This window comes from Anabrus simplex, chromosome 1 (assembly GCF_040414725.1).
Source record: "Anabrus simplex isolate iqAnaSimp1 chromosome 1, ASM4041472v1, whole genome shotgun sequence".
In the NCBI taxonomy this organism is placed as follows: domain Eukaryota; kingdom Metazoa; phylum Arthropoda; class Insecta; order Orthoptera; family Tettigoniidae; genus Anabrus; species Anabrus simplex.
The window spans coordinates 827,297,931-827,324,121 of record NC_090265.1 but is presented as its reverse complement, the minus strand read 5'-3'; the positions used below and the strand labels follow the sequence as shown (position 1 = coordinate 827,324,121).

At 39.0% G+C, this 26,191-nt stretch overlaps 1 protein-coding gene across 1 annotated transcript in view; it reads left to right on the top strand.

Moving 5' to 3' along the window:
- The window catches only part of garz (Sec7 domain-containing protein garz), a 332,880-nt gene that overhangs the window by 219,694 nt on the left and 86,995 nt on the right, over window positions 1-26,191 (top strand). Inside the window, exons 23-27 of the mRNA XM_067136362.2 lie at window positions 7,604-7,838; window positions 10,579-10,754; window positions 15,507-15,732; window positions 19,951-20,129; window positions 21,297-21,455. Coding sequence (XP_066992463.2) covers window positions 7,604-7,838; window positions 10,579-10,754; window positions 15,507-15,732; window positions 19,951-20,129; window positions 21,297-21,455 — 975 coding nt within the window. The remainder of the gene's footprint in view (window positions 1-7,603; window positions 7,839-10,578; window positions 10,755-15,506; window positions 15,733-19,950; window positions 20,130-21,296; window positions 21,456-26,191) is intronic.

Sequence of the window (26,191 nt, the reverse complement as noted above, 5' to 3'; positions counted from 1 at the left end):
CATGATGCACCGCAGGTATAATATGTAGGGAAGCTGGTCCATGACGTCAGACAGTTTCTTATGCCGTATAGGAATGGGCCTACGATTTTTTGGTGTTAAGGTCGCAATCCATGATGTCTGTGTAGGACAGCCATGCTTCTTGACATTAATTTCACAGAAGTCTCTGTGAACAGTGTACTCTTCACCCTTAAAAATAAAAAAATAATGTCCATCTTACAACGTGTTTATGAAACATATCGTATTGCTAATTTAATATTAATTCGATATTCTGTGCCGGCTCTCCTAAATAATAATATTTATTATTATTATTATTATTATTATTATTATTATTATTATTATTATTATTATTATTATTATTTAATTAAAGTAATTATTTTTCTAATATTTTTAATTATGGTTAATAGCTATGTTTAAGTGCATACCCGATTACACCGGCGTTTACGTTTAGCCCTTTTACTCATCTCCGGTGTTTACTGTCACCATCGATGCCTTCCATTCTTAGCAAGTGAGATGGGGTCCTCTCTAACAAAGGGAGCTAAGTCTTCATCCTTGCAGAAGAAAAAAGGATAAAAAAACAAATAGCGTGAACCTATGAAACTGCACTGAACAATACAGCAATTCAACAGCTGTATAATGGCAAGCCACAATAACCCCTATAGCAGTCACTTAGTGATGCCCATCTTAGTCCAACAGTCGTTTATGGTTACTTGGCTCCTTATAAATATCTTAGAAGTAGTCCCATAGTTCATACTTCCATTAAATATTAGCGTTATCTTACAGTACTACATGTACTGCATTGTCATGATAAGCCACATTGTCATATGCTATAATATGGCATGCCACATAACATGTTGTTGACTTACCTCTGATTTTGATGAGATATCACATGGATTTGGCTGATAATCCACATCTACAACACTGTCATCGCACGAGGATTCACTCTCAAGACAATTGGCTTCAGTCTCGGTTCCAAAATGCATTTTTCATCGAAACAACAGCTCACACTGTTTCCTCTGCAAGACGCCATCTTGCTGGGGCTTACCATACTAAAGCACAAAAATTATGTGCTGTGTCTTGGTGTAATACATAACAACAGAGCGTGTGCTACCATCTCTTGGTTTCTTCAAATAGCACTCTGCCAGTGGCTTGCCATCCTCTAGCAGATACGAAATGCGTACAAATCTAAATATTGCTCAATGTTTGGCTTACCATTATCTAGCCCCGAGCGCCTCAATCTTCATCACCTTCACAACTAACTTCCTTTTCAATTTCTGCAACTTCCCAAAGAGTACCAATTACCACAGTGTTATCACCATCAATTTTAGCACATAGTAGGTCCTCTGACAAATCCCCCTCTTCTTCACATCCCTTGCCCCCAAAATCTCTCAGATCATCACCTTCCCCCCTACATTATCAAATGCTTTCTCCACACTACTACCCCAAACATTAGCTGCCGTGCAATGCTTATCAATTAAATTACCTCCTCCCCTACATTACTAACTTTATCAATTCCTTCCCCTGATTACTAATTTTACTACTCAAATTATTCCCTTGATCAATCAGTTTGGCCATCTGCTCCAATACTAACTTCATAAACTCATTATTACCCCCCATGTTACTTTGATTTTGCTCACTACCTTCCCCTTCACCCCCCATTACAGTTCCATACACTTTTTCCATAGACATATTATCACTCTGAAAACTACTTTCATCAAACTTTGTGTGCTTGTGTCAAAGCTGCTCTCCTCATCATTAACTGACATAATTCCTTTATGTACTTTTCTCCTTCTCAAATTCATTACACTACTATTACTCTTACTATTATTCATATTCCACTGATAAAATACAGTACTCAAAACATGACAACACCGATACATACCTCCTAACACAAGCTCACTAAAACACTGGACCAAATGTGCCTATCGAGGTCATATAGCAAGTCTGGATATCATTCTGCCTCGCGTTGGCGGCGCCGATTGTAACATCTGCAAGCTATTGAAAATATGAAATGAATAAACGGTGACTAAAATAAGCATAAATAACAAGAATGGGCACCACCTGCAAAACAATTGCAGGAATAATTAACTCTGTAGAGCAACGAGCAACTCCCTCTCCTCCCAAGGCGACGGTCATCAGGCTGACGAAGCTCCAGACTTACTTTATAACCTTACCTGTTGCTATTTATCCCTGAAATTGAAGTTAGGTATCATGCCAGGTTCATCCTTACTCCACTGATAAAAGATTTAGTGCAAGTTTCATTCCATGACTTTAGTGCCAAAATAAAAAAGATATATATATAACAAATACCACAATGATTATCACTTGATGAGACCAACACCTGTTCGCCGTTCACAAAGGACAAATATACAGACAACTAAAAAACCACCAACAAAAAATCAGTTGACGAGACCAACTTGTTTGCCGCTTACAAAGGGAAAATATACAGACAACAAAAAAACCAACAAAATCATTACTTGACGAGACCTACTCGTGTTTGCCGTTTACAAAGGCAAATTACAAACATCTACAAACCATCAATAAAAAATATTTTCACTATATACATTCCTTAACATACCTCCAGGTAAGAGTCCCACTGCACTCTCTACCGTTACAGAAGAAAATCCTAATCTGGTAAAGAAAAGCACGATGACTTTCTCTACGTACGGATGCACCCTTCTTTACGAAGAGCATCCCTAACCTTATTTACACACTTCTTCATCGACGTCTTGAGTCCTTCCCGATTGCCGCACAGGTTAGTGTGCCGCCTCACGTTTCTCCAACTGAAACAGCATGCTCGGCCGACAATGAATTCCTTACACAAATTAAAGTTACATATATATACAAAATTCCCTACTGCAAATTATTCTTCTAATCTTATGTTTTTATATATAAATAAACAAAATTACATGATTTACATGACTTCAATATTACAAACTATATTACAAAAATTTCCTAACCTAAAAATTTGGGGATCGTACATTTGTATGGTTACAAAGCCAAAAATAATAATAATCGTATGGCCTCAGCTATCGTGTGCAGACATTTTTTTAATTTGACGCCATCTGGTTGGCTGCTTGTCAGTTTCAACATTCCATTTTACTCTAGGCCTACTAGATGGCAGAGTAAACTGAATCTCTCTTGGGCATCTATGGCTGAGTTTTAATTAATTTTGTCAGGTAAACACCAAATGTGTTACCAGAGATCTTTTACATGCTGACATTGTACGACTTGGTGTGTTGAATGAACTATTTTCTGCGTTTGAAAAATCCAAACACCTCGGCTGGGTTTAAACTCACTATCATGGGATCCGGAGGCTGACACTACCACTGTTCCACAGAGGCAGCTTACAGAGCCAGAAAAAAAGCACATGCTCAGAGTAGCCTAAAATAATCCTCGTAAGTGAACAATTACTGTATAAAGTCAAAAAAGAAACCATACACATTATCAAAATAAGAGGATCTGGTGAGATACTAGCTGTATTCAAGTCACTGCTTTCTCATTTAGAATAGGATAGCAAAACTCCTCAATTGGTAAGATTAACTATGTTTCACACATTATACCCATTCTAATCTATGGCTTGAGATAAACATGAAAAAGACCAAACTAATGGAGATAGTAAAAGAATTTGCATACCTTGGGTCTGTCATCATTGACACGGGAAGCTGTGAAAAAGAGATCAAAAGATATATTGTTCTAGATTGTGCTGCAATGGTTAAACTCACTAAGATCTGGCAAAAGCTACGAGGATGCACTTGGTGGAATCACTAGTGTTCTCAGTCATTTTGTACGGCTGTGAGACCTGGACTGGAATGCTAGAGACAAAAATCGAATTGATGCCTTTAAGATGTGGTGTTGGCAGAGAATGCTGCATGTACCCTGGACAGAAAGAACAACTAATGTTTCCATTCTGATCGAAGTGAGCATCAAGAAGTGTCTATCTTCCCATGTGAGCGAGTGTTACCTCTGGTTCCTTGGCCACGTTTTCAGAAGAGAACTTGGAAAAGACCATTTTGCAAGGCAAACTTGAAGGCAGTAGACCATGAGGAAGAACAGCAAGTAGATGGTTAGATCAGGCAAAGAAGATCACTGGCCTACCTCTTCAGAGCATATTAAGGAAAGCTGTAAACCACTCTGGATGGAGGCATCTCGTCAAGGCTGCAACACAGAAATGAGTTATGAGGTCACGATGCTCAGCAGTGAGCAAAACAACTAATGATGATGAATCTATGGCTTGGAAACAGTTGCCCTGTTTAACAAGGATAACAGAAAAATACTTGCAACATAAATAAAATTCTTCCAAACTATGAATCAGTTCATATATAGGAAGATAGGAACATCAAAAGGAACGCATAGGATAAACATAATGTCAGATCAGTATAGTGGGAGGAGGAAATAGAAAGAGAACACACAAGAACAATCTTCTCGCTTCCTCATCAGTCCCACTTCTTCCACGTCTAATTCTTCTGAGCCCCTGACAAGCTTGTTACTGCTTCCCATCTTCATCAGGGCAGCGGCTTCAACATTGTGTAGAAACATAAAAAATTGGGAACCATATTTTGCCCAAATTTTAATGGGTGTAGTTTTTTGGTACATCTGATAACAGAGAAAATATTTCCTGTTTTGGCACCCTTAATATTGCTGCACCAGAGTGTATACTAATCAAATAATATGTTATATGCCTATTTACAACCTGGCTCCAACTGAACTTAAATACTGACTTTTGTGAAATTCTGTTAACCCTTTGCAGTCCAGTTTTCAGTCACATGTTCCAGCAGTCTGGTCCAAATTAATTTTGCACATTTTTACCTAGTCAGATTAAATTTAGAACTTTTATTAGTAACTATAATTATATTATTATGATTATTATATTCTATAAACATGAGTCTAGTGAGTTATTTAAAGCTTTACACAAAATTCTAACGCCTCATTTGCCAGGTATGAAAGATTTCTGGTCTAAAGAATTTGTTTTTCGTGTGTCTTTCTTCGGTTAAACTTCCACTAGGAAACTTTTTTACATATAGTTTGATGCTCCACTTAGAAAACACTCAAAATCAAGGTGTCAGCCTTTGAACCAGTACTCAGAAAGTCAGTAATTTTCTAGAATATGTTGACAGTAAATGTAGTGAATATTTCATACCTGGGCCAGACTTTGTCAGTTTTCGAATCTGTTGTTGGTTTCAGGGGAAGAATATCCTTTATAACATACAACCCCAAGAAACCAACTAGGTGGGTGCTTCGTGTGCATGTTTTGGCGGACTCACTTTGTGGATACATTGTATCCTTTGTGCCTTACCACAGAAAATTGACAACTTGCAATGCTGGAGTTCACTACACATTTATTTGTACTTGACAGTTCTCTAAACTCTTCGTCCAATTAAAATAAATAATTATCGTCACTGCTGTCTAAATAAACGTGCATTCTTCATTCGTATCTGCCGCTTTTATATCGCAAATTCAACAGAGACAATTCGCATTCACAGTTAAACGTGCCTAGTTCAACGTGCGCAGAACTAATCAATGGAAAAACAGCTGACAGGCCGCAGCCGCAGGTAACCATGACGATACACGGCTACGTATATCTCGTATTATTTCCATGGAGATAACAGAACGGCTTCCTTTGTGCACAAACATTTGCTCTAGAAACTCCAGGGATATCGGGTGACCTCAATCAGGTCAAAGAACTTCAATAAATATCTTCTCTAGTAGAACGAAACATAATGTCGAGGTGACCTCAACGTTGGACCGGAAAAGGTTAAGCTGTTTCCCCATGATATCATAACAGGCAGGCAGACAAAAATTGAACTGAACCTAATTTTGACTTTTGTATTCCTAATTGGAGTTAAAATTGAAGTGTGAGGCAAAAATTATTCTTTTATGGTGACTGTACCGGGCGGTACACCTCTACACCGTTTATTTAAAAGTTGCGCCAGTTGAAACTCCTCTTCTGGAGGAAGGTTGAACTTTATCTATTCTATTAATTCTCTACTTTCTCAGAAGATGTCACCACGTGGAAAATTTTGAGTTTTTGAACTGTGTCACTTTTGATGTGTTTTTGTTTCGCTTGAAGTAAGAAGTGTGAACTTTCTCTTCTAGAGGACACTACTGAAGATCAACAATAGCGCACCCTAGTGCGGAGTCAAAGAACTATTTTGTTGGAGAAATTTTTATTTCAAAAGTTTGTTTCTTGTTAAATTTCTTTCTGTTATTGTTTAAGTTGGCTGTATACCCCTCTTTTTCCCCTTGTTTTAGATTTATCCAATCCCGAATTTCTTTTAGTAATTTCTGACCAATCTGGTGTATCTTCCCCCAACTTGTATCTGTTGCGGGGTCCTATCCAATAAAAACATTGTGGGCGGGTGTTTTCATTCCCCTAACGCCTAGAAACTTCCGCGAGAGTATATAAACTGCTGATTTTGGGGTCTCCGGGCCACTTCTGTTCCATCTTTCAGTGTATTAAGTACATAGCAGGAGGCGGGAAGCGCCTCTTTCTTCTTCAGCCGTTCAACACCAGGTAATGGCCTATTAATAACTTCTTTTCTTGCTAGGTCGGCAGTTTAACACTCGCGGCGGGTTCGAAGCATTTCCATCATGTAACCTTTTCCTAAAATGTAATTACTCTTTTCATCTTTTTCTTGTAAAGCTACATATTGGGATAGAGAGTGCTAACCCTCTCGAGCTCCCACTCACATTTGTTTTGAGGTGAACTTATTTTCTCAAACTATTCTTCTTTTATGTAATGTAAAGTGTTCTTCTCTAAGTCACCTCTGTAGTATGGGATTAGCCCTTGCGTTAGCGGCCCAGAGCCAGATTAGGTTTTAAAAACAAAGTGTATTAGGAGTGCAAGATCGCCTCCTCTCAAATTGTTATTTTAGAGGTCATGTAATCAACCTTCTTTTCATGTAATAGACCTCCGTAGGTTGGGTATTTTACCACTGTGAATACGTCCTTAGAGGACAGCTTGAAGGTAGAGTTTGGTGTGGCCTTGTGATAGGCTTACAATTTTGAGAGCGGATCGCTCTTTGAAATTTGTTTCTGTATGCCTCGTGCAGGCTTTATGTGTAATGTTTGGAGCCAGTGCTCCTGGGCATGAATGGGGTTTTCTGCCCCTTGGCTAAAATTTTTTTTTTTTTTTGGAGTAAGGCGGGGCTGATTGCCCAAGAGTTATGAAGTAAGGGCACTGAGCCCGAATCCAGTAATATTGTACCTACTTTTTTTGCTACTCTGTACCTGTTATGATTGTTATCTCTTGTTTTTGAAAAGAAAATATAACCTAGTTAAATTTTAAATTAATTTTACATTGCACGTTAATTTCGTAGCTTGAAACCCATTCACACCCGCACCTTCTTTCACCTCTACCTACCACGGATATCTCCGTAACAGTGACTATGGTAAGTTTACAGGTTGTTTTGTGAAATATCCCAGAGTAGTCTACTTTGTGTAAATGAAAAACTTTGAGAAAGAAATTGGAGACATATTTAACTATTTTAAACTCTACATTTTGTCGAGAGATATTTATTGATAGTGATATTTATGTACTTTACATATCCTTTAATTGCTGGCTTATTGCAAAATAAAGTTTGAAGGATGATGATTTCACCCATAGGTGCTGCAGTCACTTCGTATGCTGCTGTTACTGAAGTCAGCAACTCTATTCAGAGTTTCACGTCAGATATCTTATGGCTTATATGAATTGCTGAAAACTAGCGCTGCCAACATCCACTCTGATACAGACTGGTCTATTATCTTCACACTGTTAGAGTGTGTGGGTGCTGGAGCACATCCTCCTAGAATTGTAGGCGACAACAGAGACAATAGCAAGCCTGCTAGTGAACAACAGAGTAAGTATATCTTACACTGTCGGTCTCTTGTTTCAGTTTTTGGCTGCTACTTCCCATCAAACACGGGGTGATGCTAAACCATAGGTGTAGCATGCTTTTCCAACATTATTTGATCTGAGGCATCCTAAATTTGTTAAGACCTATATGATAAAAATGCTGTAATTATACACCTAAAAAAAAAAAAAAAAAACTATAAGGCATAACAAAACCAGAACTTTAGCACAGTATATTTTATTATACCATGTACGTATTTTAAAAGTTGCATTGAAATGTTAAAATTGTTATATCCCAAAACAGTAATTTTGGACTTTGTGACTTCTGCCTGAATGATGACAATGTGTTTACTTTCTGGACCATATCCCGCTCATCCTCCTCATCCTCATCCTCCTCCTCCTCCTTTCAGTTTTATGACTGCATAGGATCACTTTAGTAGGTCCATTATCCAAGTCTCTTCGAAGGGACTGTTTGGGATTTGCGATCCTCCCAGTACTTTTTCATATGTTCCGATCTTTGTGCCCTTTCTGATGGTGAAAAAAATATCTGTGTTGTGAGTTTCTTTCTTGCAAGTGTAAACAGATGTTTGTGTCCTGTTTGTTTAATTTTATCTTATCTGTGGTGTTTTCTAGTATAAGGCCAATTTCTTTCTGATCCTCTCTTATTTCTCTGAGCTTTTTGCATCCTGTTGTGGTATTTTTTGACTCGAGATTATGTCTGTACCAGTTGTTCCAGAAGTCTCGAATTCTGCATTCTCATTAGTGTCCAAAGAATCCCAGTCTCCTCTTACACATAGTATCAGTAATTGGTTCCAACTCTTTGTACATGACTTCGTTGGGTACTGTCCAGTACTGTCCATCTTTCTTGTATTTTTTTGTTGATGCAGGTTCTTCCAATTCTTCCTTTGATCTTCTGAAATCTCATAATTCCAAATGTTTCATTTCGTACATTCGTTGTTTTCATGTTTTTATTAATGCATATTTCTGGTACGTTGACAAGTAAAACAAACGTTAAGATTGGAATGCTGTTATTACGTTTGAAATCTATGTCTCCAACAATTACTTATGTTGGTCTGATTTAAGAGATATTAAATGATCGCAGTGTTACTGATCTTGCCCGCTATACTAATAGCAACATACGTGAATATTTCTTAACTAAAGTAAACCCGTGTCTTGCATCCAGGAGATAGTGGGTTCGAGCCCCACTGTCGGCAGCCCTGAAGATGGTTTTCCTTAGTTTCCCACTTTCACACCAGGCAAATGCTGTAGCTGTACCTTAATTAAGGCCACGACTGCTTTGTTCCCACTCCTACGCCTTTCCTATCCCATCGTCGCCATAAGACCTATCTGTGTCGGTGCGATGTAAAAGCAATTGTAAAAAAAGAAAACCCATGTCCTCATCCCGAGGTGGTGCAGTTCTTTTCAGGCACTCCCCCGATGGAGGGGAGTTGTATGTACCATATTAGTGTATATCAACCTTCCTGCCATTCTTAAATCTCTGGCAGTACCAGAAATCAAACTCGGGTCTTGAGAATGGCAGCTGATTGTGCTAACTGTAACGCTGCGGAGGCGGACATTCTTAACTGTAAACACTGACATATCACATGATTGAGGCATGCTTACAGTGCGTGGGTCAGGCATACGAAACTGTTTACTTATTTGTGTGACATCATCGGAGCTGCGGTACGCTATGGAGGTGGACATTTCTTAACTATGAAACACAGACATACCGAATGACTTTTGATGTGTGCTTGCTTTGCACGGGTCAGATGGACAAAACTATTCACCTATTTGTGTGATGTAATCGGAACTGCAGTGCGGCCATACTTGCTACAAAGCGGAATCATTGTTCTTCTCTGACGAATTACTTGTAGGGAATCTTGTATGCAAGCTTTAATTTTTTCGTTTTTTTCCTTGTGTTTTTAATTCTGTTTTAATGTAAATGAGTTGTAAAATACCACATCAGTGAGAGACAGGGAAAGAATTATTTGGTGAAGGGCTGGTGATGTTTAACTGAGATTTAGTGATCAGTTGATCTAGGACTACTTGTTCTTACTTTGAGTTGTGATAAATCTTCCTCAGGTTATTATTGGTGACAGGAAGGGCATACGGCCTTAAAATCATGCCATATAATTTCATTTCACCTTATCTCTGACCCCATATCAGGAAACAAGACGGGGCCAATGACCTTCGATGTTAGGCCCCGTAAAATAACAAGCAGGAAACAGGACTAAGGGGCAGACTTACAAAAGGCATACTGTAGGCACAAGAATGGGTCCTTGGCTGTGTATGCTGAGCTACAATTCTTCTTTCTAACCTTCTCCCCAGTTATCTGGGGATGGCTCTAATGTGGATTAAGCCTGGTTTTACAACCAGATGTCCTTCCTGACACTAATGCTATTTGGAGCTATATATTCATTATTGTATATTTCTTTTGTGGATAGTAGTGTAGTGTGAAGTGTTGTATTTATATTGTATGTAAAAACAATCACAAATCTTTGGTCTTGCCACGATTTGAAACCGGTGCTCACTGAACCGAAAGCCACTTTGCTGACCATTCAGCTAAAGAGCCAGACATACATTGAACAGCAATGTGGCTCTTAAGTCTCACTATTTTACTGATTTCAAAATTATTAGGAACTGCATGCAATTCTACTCCAAAAAGTGTTTCACTTCTGACCTTCTGTCATTTTTATATTTAAATTTTTTGAGAGGTAATGAATAAAAATTGTGTATGGTTTGTGCAGCTGCAAAATCTGATGGTGAAGTGGCGCATGATGAAGACAGTGGAATTGGCAGCATAGAACGAGGCTACACATCAGACTCTGAGTTGACTAAGAATTACAACCAGCACCACAGCACTGCTGCATCTCGTCCAACTAGTCCTGAGCTCTCTCCTAACAGTGGTGGTGGTTGGATCTTGGTAGGTTTTGTATCTCCACTGCATGACCTGCTTTGCATCTTTTGTACTTTATTTATTTATTTATGTATGTAATGTAATGTATGTATGTGTGTGTGTATGTATGTATGTATGTATGTATGTATGTATGTATGTATGTATGTATGTATGTATGTATGTATGTATGTATGTATGTATGTATGTATTAGCAACCTGTCCCAACATCGCGTGGGAGCAATTTTCAAATTTATGGTGGTAGACTTAAAAGATTTTCTTGTAGACGCCTGATGTATGTAAGCCTACTGTACATATCTAGTGTGATGTTTTTTGCTTTACTTCACTGGTGATGTTTTTCCGAAGCACCTGCTTGTTAGTTATCTACTTTCTTCCATGTGATATTGAAACCATTCCTATGTATGTCTAACCATTAGTCCCGTTTCCTGGTATGGGTTCGGGGATGAGGCAAGATGAGACAGTGGAATTGGCAGTATAGAACGAGGCTACACATCAGACTCTGAGTTGACTAAGAATTACAACCAGCACCACAGCACTGCTGCATCTCGTCCAACTAGTCCTGAGCTCTCTCCTAACAGTGGTTGATTTTTCTTTGACATCCTTCACTAAAATTGCTGCTGAGCTCCCTTTGGTCATACATTAATGTTTCATTAATTAATTACCACTAAGGAAATGAAATACATTAACCCGCCTGGTGGCCATGATCATTAAGGCGTTGAAGTCTAAAGAGTCTGACACCAAGGTTAGCCGGTTCGAGTCCCGTTGGTCGAAAAAATTTCACCATCTGAATGTTGGCCGGCAGGGTAGGGGAGGTGGTGGTATACAATTTCTAATCACTAGATTGCGTGCCAAAAGCCTGGATTAAATTCCAAACCTCTCCGCAGTGCTCATATGGAGTGAGGGCATATGACGCTGTTGATGGTGATTCGTCCATCGGATGAAGACGTTAAGCCTTGAGCAGACCCCTTGGTGCTATTCTACAGGGATAAGCTATGTGCTGTCACCAGGTTTCACTCTCTCCCTTCCTACTATCATATATCACGTCATTCATTTCATCTCATTAACTCCTCTGATGAGCTTGACATCAGGAAGGGCATTTGATCATGAAAACCTGCCACGACAGATTCATTTCATCTCATACCCAACCCCATAGAGAAACAGGACAACGGTTGGACAAACAAACAGGGAGATGAAATACATTAAAACGGTAGCGGGATATACTCAGTGGAATCATAAAAGAAATGAAACGGTATCGAAGGTGGAGAAATCCTGTTCAATGAATGGTTGCAGGAAGATACAGTAGTAATTCTCAAGTAATACCCTAAAGGAACAAGATCCATCGGTTGTATAATGAAATGTTGGCAAGAGAATGGTTTATTGAATCGTAACAGATCACTGGATTTAATATATGAATGGATGATGGTGATGATTATGATGACTCCTAAACATTCCTTGATAAATGATCTGTACAACAGTGAAAACCACATGAAAAACTGTTTGGTGCTTCTCGAGATTGTGTGTGCACATACAGACACCCACCTGGGAATTTATTTTATAACTTGTATACATTGAATTGCACCCTCCAAAATATTACAATTCCTATTTTTTAAATATTTAGACCAGCAGCGTGGATGTGAATATTTATTATTTTGCATTCATTTACATTTCTTGGCCGGTCCCGTAGTGTACGGGTAGCTTGCCTGCCTTTTACCGGGAGGTCTCAGGTTCAATTCCTGGCCAGGTCAGGGATTTTTACCTGATTCTGAGGGTTGGTTCGAGGTCCACTCTGCCTACGTGATTACAGTTGAGGAGCTATGTGACGGTAAGGTAGCGGCCCCGGTCTAGAAAGCCAAGAATAACGGCCGAGAGGACTCGGCGTGCTGACCACACGACACCTCGTTACCTGCAGGCCTTCGGGCTGAGCAGCAGTCGCTTGGTATGCCAAAGCTCTTCAAAAACAGTACATATTTTCCCCTGTTACCATATTTTTAGGTAAAACTTGGACTAAAAAGTGAGTTGAAATTGTTCGGGTAATTTGAGTGCTGATCTGTACATATTTCCCTACATTTCGTTGTTCTAATATTGCATATTATAGATAGCATTTATCTTGGCTACCCCTTTGTATCTTTTCGCTTATATGCACTCTATTTTCCTTCTGTTAAATCTACCCTTTCCATATCTTCTGCCATGCATACAACACTGCAACAGCATTATCTCACTGAACACAGCTCCGTGCACGCAAATGAAACAGCTAATATAGAGGCAGTGAGTGAAATATTTCCCCCTTTCCCTACTTTTCCTATTCTGACTTGACATTCTTGCTGCAGCACTCAGACATACAAAATTCATAAATGATAGATACGAGGGTCATTTCATTAGTCAGAGCACTATATTTTATTGCCCAATAACTCTGCAGCCTGAGAAATATGCATTGAAAGGCCTGGTCCTTGATTGTTACACGTCCATGTTGCACAGCTTCTTGTAGCTCTGCATGACATTGATGGGCATTTCTGTCATGGAGAACTGTGATTTTCACGTATGACTGCTATTCCTCTTACATTCATCTCGGAGCATGGTTGGACACACACTGACTGTGTTGGGCACTGGTACCTAGTCACCCATGCCCTCATATACACTGAAGAAAATGGAAATTGCAATACCCAGAAGGAGTGTTGCTACATTGCTGCAATTCAACATGCAGGACGAGTGTTCAGTTGTCATTCGATGATTACACTTTCAGGTCCTCTGACCGCAAGTTTGGACAACAATCAATACAGAATGTGCCCACCACGAGCTGCAATACATTGATGAATTCGTTGAGGCATGGAGTCAATAAGGCCCTGGATCGCTTTCTGAGGAATTGTGGCCCATGCTTGCTGCACTGCACGGGTCAGTTGTTCGAAAGTTGTGAGTGGCTCAGGATGGTTGGCCAGTTGTCAACACATCATGTACCGAGCTCGATAGCTGCAGTTGCTTAAGTGCGGCCAGTATCCAGTATTCGGGAGATAGTAGGTTCGAACCCCACTGTCGGCAGCCCTGAAAATGGTTTTCCGTTGTTTCCCATTTTCACACTAGGCAAATGCTGGGGCTGTACCTTAATTAAGGCCACAGCTGCTTCCTTCCCACTCCTAGCCCTTTCCTGTCCCATCGTCGCCGTAAGACCTATCTGTGTCGGTGCGACGTAAAACAACTAGCAAAAAAAAGACTCGTCATGTCCCACACATGCTCAATAGGACTGAGGTCCGGGGATCTGGCGGGCCATTCTAAGGTTGTGATGTCGTTGAGAGCTTCTCTGGAGATGCATGCAGTGTGAACTACTGGATTGAGTACCCTATCAACGTACTGTCGAGCAGTCATAATGCCCTCAACAAGCATTAATTGTGATTTCACATTAAAGCCAATAGCTCCCCAGATCATAGTGCTTGGTGTTGGCCCTGTGTGTCTCTCGACAATAAGATCTGGGCGGCCCCTCTCCCCGGTATGTCAGCGCACACGATTCCGGCGATCACTGTGGGCAAGACAGAAGGGCGATTCATCACTAAAGACGACCCTATGCCATTCGTCGACCCACGTCGATCTTTCTCGACACCAGGCCAGTCTTACATATCACTGTTGTGGGGTCCATGAAACACCTTCTGCAGGGACACAGGCTCGTAAGCCAGCTGCACGCAGGCGATTACCAACTGTTTGTGGTGTAACGTGGGGTGCCACAGCTGCTCGAATTTGTGCTGCTGTTGCATGGGGTTCCATCCGGGCCATCCGAATGATGCGGCGATCCTCTCTCACAGTTGTCTGTCACGCTGGGCCTGTGCCAAGTCTGAGTGTGGGTACCTTCATTTGACCACTGCTGCCATACACGTTGTACTGTAGATGCCTGTTGGCCAACATGTGCAGCGACAGTCCTTAACGATAATCCAGCCTCACACAGCCCAATTATCCGAGCCCTCTCAAACGGCGACAGTTGTTGATAGCGTGCTCTTCTCTGTCGTCGAGGCATGTTTGACGGGGAACACTTCGCTGCACAGATTGAAAGTCAACTACGCTACACCAGAGTCCGTATACTGGAGTTCATTCCTCCGCGACCAATCACGTGGGGAGACCTGTAGCAACAATCCAATGGGTCTGAAACTTTGATCGTTTACATACCTACATGGCATCGTTCCATATCTTGAAAATCAACACAAACGACCACTGCCTTCATGGTGTTGCAATTTCCATTTTCTTAAGTGTATGATCCTTTGGTAGCAAGTGCCACGGAGTTCGCAACATAATACCTGTACCCTTCCTACTATCATATATCACGTCATTCATTTCATCTCATTAACTCCTCTGATGAGGTTGACATCAGGAAGGGCATCCGGTCATAAAAACCCGCTTCTACAGATTCATCTTATCTCATACCTGACTCTGTAGAGAATCGGGACAACAGTTGGACAAACAAACAAGGAGATGAAATACATTAAAACGTTAGTGGATACATATATATATATTTCCCTATTTTTATATATATAGAGACCACCAGATTGGATGTGAATATTTATTATTTTGCATTAATTTACATTTCTTGGCTGGCCCCCGCATGCTGCTGCATGTTTGCACAATATAACTGGTTTGCCTTGACTTATGAAATAAACTGCGTATAAAAAGTTCTAGTTTTAGTGATGTAATATATACTGTAGAGCTCTATACCAAATAAGTTATTTCTTGCTCTTGTTTATAAATACAGATTTTGTAAACTTATTTACATGTTTTTTTATTTAGGTTGGACGTGAAGGTGAAATTCAGCCTCTTCAAATTCGACCACTTCCTGTGAACCAGTTCAGTATTGTACATGAACGAGAACTCTTAGTGCACGATCCATATAGTCTAGTCAAATGTTGTGAAAGCCTGGCATTCCTGGTACGAGATGTTGCTCATATAACACCTTACAACTTTGAAAACTGTATTCATTGTATACGGACATTCGTCGAAGCTAGTCTTAATCTAAGTGAGTAAAACCTTTGTAATTATTTCAGATTTAAGTCCTTATCATATAATGCTTTCAGCTTTGCCCATGTTCTGTCAGATGTCATTCAATGTAATTTGCCCAATACCATTATTTGGCACGGTACTTGTAGAACTTTCACATCTCTTTAGGCGTTAAATACCTTCCATATTCTGGGATAATCTCAACTACTTCTTCACATTCCTCAGCTACTTTAACAATTTAAGTGAGACTGAGGACAGCACTGTGCAAAAAAGTAATATTTAATCATAATCATCCACCTTGACTAATTAATTTCTAACAAGGGCATCTGTGAGGCAGAGATAAAGCGGCAGACAGCAATTGGCCAAAATGCAGTGGTCAGCCCTGTGAAGATACAGTCTGATAACCTGATAACAAAAAAAGCAAAGAAACTACTTACAGAAATGCTGATGTTTAGTATTTTTCTGAATGGTGTTGAATCGTGGACAATTAAGGCATCAGATATAAATCATATAGATTTGCTGGTGGCAGATGCTCTATATTCCATGGACAGCTAGAACTAACATCTCATTTTAAATGAACTATATGTTCAACACAGGCTATTTACAATTCTCCGACATCACAATTTACAATACTTTGGGCATTTGATTCGCAGTGATGGAACTAGTCTCGAGAAGCTAGTTGCCAAAGGAAAGGTAGATGGAAGGAAAGTGGACCAGTGGTAGAACAACAATTAGATGGTTGGACCGGATGAAATGCTTTATCAGAATCCCTTTACGGACCTCTATCAGAGAACAGAAAATCTGTTGAAATAGAAAGGGATAGTCAGGAGATGTAACTAAGTCATAGGATTACGATTCCTCAGCTATGAAGATATCGAGTCGGAAGAGGCATAATCAGTAATGTAATGCTGAAGCAGGTGTTATACTTTGAACAACCACCTCACCACCAGAGTGGTTAATTGTGCTCTCACAGCTCATGTCAGCTTAGTTCTGGTGAGCTAGCTCGTAGTCATGATGCTCAAAGTGCCATATCTTGAGCCAAGTTCTTGCTTGCCAAGCTGGGCTTGCTCATATGCATGGTATCATTGTGCCATGTGTTTGTTGGACCATGTGCTGCTAGTGCCAATCAGGTGGGTAGTGGCAAGATAATGAACATGTCGTCAAAACCACCACTTTTCAGCATTCCTTGCAATGAGATATGTGTCGAAGCCAGGCAGAATTGGTTTCGTCCTCTCAAAAGAATAGACCCACAACGAACATCTATAGTGTGGTTTAGGAAAGAACTTGAAGGCAAAAGATCAAGAGGTCATCCAAGGAAGAGATGGATCGATCAGATTAGAAGTGATCTAACTGGACGAGGTTTGGATTTGCAGTAGGTTATAGAAAAAGACATCTACATGGACAGAAGTAAATGGAGAACACTTACACACAACACCCGGGATACTGGAGCTAGCTCATGATGATGATGATGATGATGATGATGATGATGATGATGATGATGATGATCCAGGATCTCTTCTTCTGTTCACAGAACTGGCTGAAAATTACCAATGCTATCGCTGCCCAAGCATAATTTTAACTATGCTAGTGGCTTGTTGAGACAATATCCCTAATTCAAATTCATTATGAAAAACACAGCTGTGTTTGCTAGCCTTCCTTGCATAATGGTACTCATTGCACATAATGTAGATGCAAGCCAACTCTGTATGAAAATGCTGGGAGCTTCAAGGGAATTGAGCAGTCAGGGGCCTAGCTAATTCAAACCTGACAACCATCAGGCAGTCGCTGATTTTTCCTCCCGCTTTACCATCTCAAGGCCTCCGCACAGTCGTTGAATTGAAAATTAGCAGCTTTAACTCTGCATATACAACTAAATACAGTACTTGAGTTTTTTGAAATGATAATGTAACCCAGGGTTTTCATTTAGGGTGTAAACTATGAAAATCAGTTCAGTGATGAAAATCCCATTGTGTTAAAGCCCTGACAGACCTTGGCCTACCTAGCGACTACTGCTCAGTCCGAATGCCTGCAAATTACAAGGTGATGCACGGTCAGTGTGATGAATCATCTTGGCCATTATTCTTGGCTTTCTAGACCAGGGCCACTATCTCGCCATCAAATAGCTTCTCAAACATTCTCACATAGGCTGTATGGACATTGAACAAACTCTCAGATCAACATAAAATCCCTGACCTGGCCAGGAATTGAATCCAGGGCCTATAGGAAAGATACAGCTAATGACCCCTAGACCATGGGGCTGGCTCAGTGGTTATTGCACTGTTTATTTATTTATTTAACGAAACATGATAGGTACTTAGGAGAATAATTTTATTTTTACCACAAAGTCCTGCAATTATGATATGAAACATAAGCCTCTCCCAAGGTCTTGCAACATACTGAGCAGTTTTTGTGTTCCTTATGGAAGTTCTTCTAAGCCTTTTGCACAAACATAACTACAGGTAAGGACAGAATCATTCTCTCTCTTTGTTAATATAGTTCTACCAAGCCTAGATAGAGTAGGTAATGAATAGTGATGTGTGTGTCTGTGAGAGTGGCTCTTGCTTGTATTCATAATATGTCCTATCAAACATGGGAGGATTATGCTAGAAAGATTTGTGTTTTTTCTAAACCTTTTTCTTCTCTTTGTTTCATAATAACTTAGAAGGCATCATAACTTAAACATGTTTCGCATTGAACTAGGGCCATTTCATAGCAATTTCGTAGCAATTGTATTATAAACAGTCAAACTTCGATATCTGGAAGTGCCTGCGGAGGCTGAAAATGCTTCGAGTTATCGAAAATTCAAGATATATAAAAACGTACATGCTACTGCGGCTCCACAAAAAAATTATCAGCTTTACTGTCATTTACGTCCTAATTTTTGACACTGTTCTTTTTGTCAACATCTAAAAATTAAAAATTATTCCATATCATATGGAAAGCTTTATTTCACGATAAGAAGCAACATTTACATTTTAGAATACTTGCAAATTCATATATTTGAAAAGATATGTAATTTTCCCACACTGTTTTCTCTAACCACGTGCTCTCTAAAACATTCTCTAACAAATTAACAGCACCATATGCATCCTCACCAACTGAGGATTGTCACCCCTACTGTAAACTGCTTGCAGGGGGTTGCAAAGTGGCCTAAAAGAGGGTTTTAAACTACTGTGGTACGTGACTACTCAAGGTCACAAAGTTCATATAGCTAGTCAAACAATACACAATGACTAAAATGTGGGCAGTGTTTAATTATGTATGTATAAGGAGACTATTTAAATTTACATTTCTGTTACAGTAACTAATTTTTTTCTGGGATTATTTAAGTACACATAAGTGTAATGTTCTCTGTATTTCTAATTACAGAAAAAGTTTCATATCTGGGCTTGAAATATCCTTTGAGATATAGAAAAATATGAGTAAAAATATATAACGCATGAATTATACAGGATTCCTTTGGGAAACAAAAATTCCTTCGAGATACAGAAAATTTGAGTTATAGAAGTTCAACTGTGTTCCAATAAAGCAGCAGCAGTGTAAATCCATTTGCATTTGAAGGCCACTGGAATGTGCTTCTCAATGCTAGCACTAAATTTGGTCCAGGTAGAATAACTAATTGCAAGGGGGCAATCGAAGGATAAGTAAATAGAAATCCTCATTTTATTATGAACAGAGTGAACACAAATCTTGCACACCTGCAAGACCTGTTGTAATGTTTGGAGTACCAGTACTGTTGACACAGAAATATTTGTATTTGTGGGTAATTCCTGCATAGTCCAATGCCCATCTTCTGTTAATACTTTTTTATAACTATCACCAACTCCTCTGTGTGAACAGACACAGAATTTCCACTCTGCAACAGTTCAACCGTTCCTGTACATCTGCATTTAAAGACCTCATAAACTTGATCGCCCAATGCTTCTCTTCACTCCAAATTACACAGACATGAATTTCTGCCACAGAGAGCTGAATTTTTTATGTATGACCACTATTCAACTTCCCTTACATCCATTTTGAAGCATGGCTGGTGGCATACTTAACTTTTTTCATGCCTTGTTAACTAGTCACCAATGCACAGAAACACCATCAGTCAGTGGCATCCAGTAGAGTGTGATACAGGTTTTCAAACTTACTACCATGTTCTCACATGTTTGGAAGATATAACACGGTTATCTTGACTTATGAAATGACCTCTGTAGTTAAATTAATCAAGACAATTTCTCTTTGGCTCTAGCTGAGAAAAATGCGCCAAAAAAGTCTTCCAAAGATGGCAAATCTCGTAAAAAGAAAGAACTTCGAAAGAGGGAAGACAGCTACAAAACTAGAAGTTCTCAACATTCTAGCAATCCTTACGATGCTGATGAGAGTGACTCTGAGGAACTTCCTGGTGGTTATCATCAAGTGTCCATACAGGTTCGTTGATTGCTTCACACACTTTTCTTTACAAGCAACAACTTATAAGGTAAGAATGCACAGAAAATTCTCACAAATTAAGATTATCTTTGGTTGAGGCTTTGAAAATTCAAACTTGACATTTTTTAAGATATAATGAAAACTGTCAGCTGATGCAGTTTCTTGATGCATTATTTTTGCATCTGTCTCTTGGCACAGGCCAGAGTCAAATGTAGTTTCTACCGAAGTTCTAATCTCATTTATGGCTGTAACAATATGGAGCTACTCAGGTACGGGTGGGCTGAGTAAAGACATTCGGAACACAACTTGCGTGTGTTACTCATAGGGTCAGTCATACTACTCCATTGGGGAAAGCAGTGGCAAACTACCTCATCACTCCTCATCTTAACCTGGTACATCTCAGTTTAGCACTGCCATGGTTTCCCGTAACCATCTAACCTCTGGTGGTGCTATTCAAGGATCCAGCCAACCTCTCGGCTGATAACCTAAACCAACAGACAAATTCAGTATTCACCTTATCACATCACCTCTATTCCTCCAAATTAGAAACCTTCACCAGTATTCATTTTATCTTTAAGCATTAGCTGTATATTCCTGTACCAAAATAAATTTAGTATTTCCTTCTTTTTGTTTTTGGTTGGCTCCATAGCTAAATGGTTAGTGTGCTGGCCTTTGGTCACAGAGTCCAGAATTTTAACCATCATTGGTTAATTTCGCTGGCACGGGGTGCTGGGTGTACATGTCGTCTTCATCATAATTTCATCCTCTACACAACACGCAGGTCGCCTATGAGTGTCAAATCAGAAGACCTGTACCTGGCAAGTCGAACATGTCCTCGGACACTCCCGGCACTAAAAGCCATACGCCATTTCATTTTTGTTTTTAGATTATTTTCACACGAAACTCAATTAATATACATAGTTATTTACCTTAAAGGTTTAAGGAAGAAATTGCCCTGGTTCTTTTGTGTTTTCATGTTTGTATTAGTCTCTTCTTTCTGTTACTCCTTCCCACACTGACCTGTCATTTTGAAAGAAACCATCCTGTTCCAGGACAAACAGTTTTTATTATGTGTTGCTATTCATTTTCCTGTCTTTTGATTTGTTACTTGTTTATTCCTTCCCATTACTTAAATTATAAACTTCTCTATGCTTCAAAAACTTGCAGTTACTGGACTTGATGCATACTCTGCATACCCGAACAGCTCAAATCTTCCGGTGGTGGGCAGAGGAGAATGGAGATACAGACTTCACCTCTCTGTGGGCACAGGGATGGTGCCCTCTTCTTCAGGGTATTGCTCGCTTGTGCTGTGACTCTCGTAAGCAGGTAATGTAATACAGTAAAACTTGTACATTACTGACCCTGTATAAGGAGAAAACACGTAAATGTGAATATTTTCCTCTTTTTTTTTTTTTTTTTTTTTATCAGAATGGAGTGATTTTATATTGAAAATGGGTTTTAAAGAAACAACTACAAGTTAAAAAAAAAAAAGTAAAATCCATGCTCTCTATTCTAGTATTCATTATTGATATCATTAAGGGATTTACCCTCTCAATTCAGTACAAGAGTACATAATTTTATTATAATTTAGTGTTTTGCTTTGTAATATTGCAGTGAACATACGGTTGCCTATTTTTGTCTTCTGATCAGTGATAATGTCAGTATCAAAATAAAGCACTGTCTCTTTTTCAATTTGTGTTTGCAACATGCAGGTACTTCTGTTTGTTCAGCAATTGATTTTTGAATTAAAAGCTGTCACGTGCCTCAGTTTTACACAATTGAGCTAGGGGCTGCAGTTATAATTTCATTGTCTATTTTTGTTTGTACCATTTTGTAGAAATGTCTTTTGAAATATATCAATAACACTCTTTCATTGCAGAAGAACTATATTATCGAGGTTATACATCCTGTACTATGGCTGCAAATGACACCAATAAGAGTACCACTGATAACAAAACACAATGTCAATTTTGCGGGCAAATGTATAAAGGCCTTAAGATACATATAAGTAAATCACACCCAGAGCAATACAGAGCCTGCTTGTTGAATCCATCTATGACTACACCTAGCCAGTCTAAAATTCCACCTTCAGATCCTATTCCTATTTCTAGTAAAAATGGTCATTCAACGAAGTTGGAAATAACCTCTGATCAAAGAGAGCAAAAAAATAAACCTTACCACGACGAACTGAGTAAATGGCTAGATATTTTTCAGCATGAACTGAGTGATGCTGAATTCAATGAACAAGTCACTAATTTTGTAAACTTCCTTGCCACAGCTACAGACCTACTGCCAGGTCCAAAGAGTCCAGTTACTAGATATATTGAAACTTGTAAACGTGGCACTTACAAAAATAACAACCGACAGTATAAAACCTCCAGTAACCCACAGAGATCCTCTAAGAATGATCGTGAACGTCAGAAGGCTAAATTCGAGTATGAAGTGACTCAATATGAATATTTTTACCAAAGGAGGAAAGCAATTAGAAAAATTTTAAGTGGCAAAAGAACAAATAATTTGAAACTAGAGAAAGATGTTGTTGAAGGATATTTTAGGAACAGATTTGAAACTCCTAATGATTGCATGAGAGACTCCTATATCGATTATACGAATGAAACCTTAGATGATACAATTTTAATATCTCAAGAGTTAGTTTTCTCTATTATCAAGAGCATAGCAATTGACACTAGCCCAGGTCCGGATAAGGTTTTATTGAAATCTGTTTATGATCCACTTGCTGCTAATATTTTAGCCCATATCATCAGAAGAATATTTGAAATTGGGTTCATTCCTGAGGTTCTTAAGGCAGCGAGAACTGTTCTTATACATAAAGGCGGTGAAGAGAATGATCTGTCCAAATGGAGACTGATTAGTATTTGCTCCATTATTCGGCGCATATTAAGTAAGATCCTTAATAAAATTCAAAGGGAATACATCCCTTTGAACCAGTTCCAAAGAGGTTTTGTCATGACCCCTGGCTCTTTCATTAACGTGAATATTGTTGATGGCATTTTACGAACAGCTGTAATGAAAAAGATTTCAGGCTGCGTAGTATTCCTCGACATCAGCAAAGCGTTCGATAGTATTGGACACAATCACTTAAAGGCGACAATAGAGAACTCTATACTACCCAGATCCATTAAGAAGTTACTAGTCAACCCTCTCACAGAAAACACAACACAAATTCAAACTGCTCGTGGTCATACAGATAAGATAAACATCAAATGTGGAGTGATGCAAGGAGATCCCATTTCACCTTTCTTATTTAACTGGGGTATAAACCACATCCTTGATGAACTCACAGACATCAAAGTATCAGAAATGTATGGTTTTCAATTGAGTCCTAACACTGTACCTTTAACATCCCTATGCTTTGCCGACGATCTGGTGATCATAGCTAAAGATCAAGCAGCAGCTTCAATCCTAGTCACTTCTGTCATAAATCTGCTTCAAGAAATAGGTTTGCATATAAATGCAGACAAATCAAATGCCATTATTATAGAAAATGGTAAACTTCATTCTGACGATATCGTGACAGTCTCTGGAAACATTAGAAGTATAAATGATAGTGAAGAAATAAAATATTTAGGGGCAACTTTCAGACAGACTTTAGTCTTCAATAAACATCAGGTACTTGAAAAATAGAAAGCTAACTTAGATCAGATTACCAGGACTCACTTACTCCAACCGCATCAAAAATTGACTGTAATAAATCAGTTTATTGGCCCTACACTGATATACCCCTTCCAGACTGTTTCGGTTGAGAAAATTCCCAAATCAAGTCTGTTAAAAGCCGACAACATGATCAGAAGCGCACTTAAAGAAATTCTACAACTTCCGAGTGACACACCGACAAGTATGATATATATACCAATATAAATGGTCCGTTATTGGATATTATCAATTTTCCAGCTAACTCATTCCTGGCTGCCAGCGTTTCGCCCTCGTGTGCTAGGCTGGGCTCATCAGTTGGTACCTAGCACACCTATCTTATAATTTTATCAAGGATCTTACTTAATATGCGCCGAATAATGGTACCTAGCACACCTACCTTGGTAGGTACCAACTGATGAGCCCAGCCTAGCACAAGAGGGCGAAACGCTGGCAGCCAGGAATGAGTTAGCTGGAAAATTTATAATGTCCAATAACGGACCATTTATATTGGTATTATAAATTTACTCATTCGGAACAAGTATTTCAGATTCCCTATGGGAATCAACATCTAATCAAGTATGATATATTCGAGCCACAAATGTAAAGGGTTAGCACTAATGCGCGCTGCTTGGGAAGCGTACCTTCAACAGCTGAACATCAATCTTAAGCTAGAAGCTGTGAATGATTCGCACGTAAATGCTGTTCGAAATTTCACAGCAATAAAAACTCGCTGCCTAGCTGAACTTCAACTCAATGAAGAGACATCAACGAAATCTGTTAGACAACTGCGCGATATACTTAGAACACGCGAATTTGAAGCTTGGTGTGCATATCCACAAAAAGGAAGAGGTGTTGAGTTATTTGCTCAAGTTCCTGCTGCTAATTCTTGGGTTACCAGAAGAGATGGTTTAACTTGTTCGGAATGGAGGGAGATGTTGAAGATGACAGCGATGGTTGCACCAGTACGTACTCTGCCGGGACGTTCTACCAGCACAGGCCACTGCAGACACTGCAGTGAGTATGAAACCTTACCACATGTGCTGGGGAGTTGCCCTCAAGGAGAACTGCTTAGGATTAAACGCCATAACATCATCAGAAACCTGATTGCTAATGCTCTTCGTCTCAAAAATCTAGAAGTGTACGAAGAAGTCCACTGCCTCGCCGAAGGAGGCAGCACTCGCAGGATTGATATTATAGCGATTGACAGACGGAGGAACGAAGCAGAAATTATTGATCCTACGGTACGCTTTGAATCTTCAGCCTCTCAGCCGACTGACGTAGACAATGAGGAAAAGGATATCTATAATCCAACCATCCCTTTCTTTCTTGAGTCGTATAACCTTAAAAAAATTACGGTGACTGGACTTTTCTTTGGTGCGAGGGGAACAATTCCCAAATCTTTCGTCACATGGCGACAAAAATATAAACTAGCGAGAAGCCTACAAGATGAGATAGTCGTCTCACTCATCAAGTACTCCGTTTCGATTCTTCGTCACCATTTATATGGAGTTCATGCCATTTAACATGGTTAATTGTAACCTATCATTTTTTTAAACATTAATCTTTTTATCTTCCCTCAAAATTGTTATTGTGTATTATTCTGTGTCTTATGGCAAATCTAGGGTGTCCTGGATCAGACTAAATAAATAAATAAATAAATAAATAAATAAATAAATAAATAAATAAATAAATAAATAAATAAATAAATAAATAAATAAATAAGAAAGAAAATGTTTACCTTCTATTGAAGGACACCTACTAAGATGGAAAATTTTGAAAGAAATCATCCTGTTCTAGGACAGACAGTTTTTACTGTATAGTTGTTGAAGATAATGATGTACAGAATAGGAATATATACAATGCTGTTTGTCCCATAGATTCTAATCACCACAATCCATGGCACACTACTTGTAGATTTGTGACATTACAAGCCTCCCAAATTTCAGTTGACACCAGGAGACACCTTGTGTCTTGTATGCCATGGTAACATTACACAAAACAAAATAAATAAATAAATAAATAAATACATGGAACACTAAGGACAATGAAAGAAAATGAGAAATAAGGATGTGGAAACTTTGCCAGGAATCATAACTGGTGTCACTGAGATCCTTAAAGAAGTAGTCAAGCTCATAAAAAACACAATTTATTAAATATAAAATAAATTAAATAAGGCGATTCCTCACAATAACCACATATAATCACGTATTGAGTGAAGGGAGGAAAAAAACAACAAGGATATCTTAAACATATGTTTTAGGAAGTGCACGTATTGGAAAATGTATGCCTACAGTGAAATATAAAATGTGACACAAGTACCAAACTAAATACTTTTAGTAGAAACCATTTAAGTGTGAGAATATGCACAGCCACTTAAAATTTGTGATTTTGCTTTCAAAACTCACGTG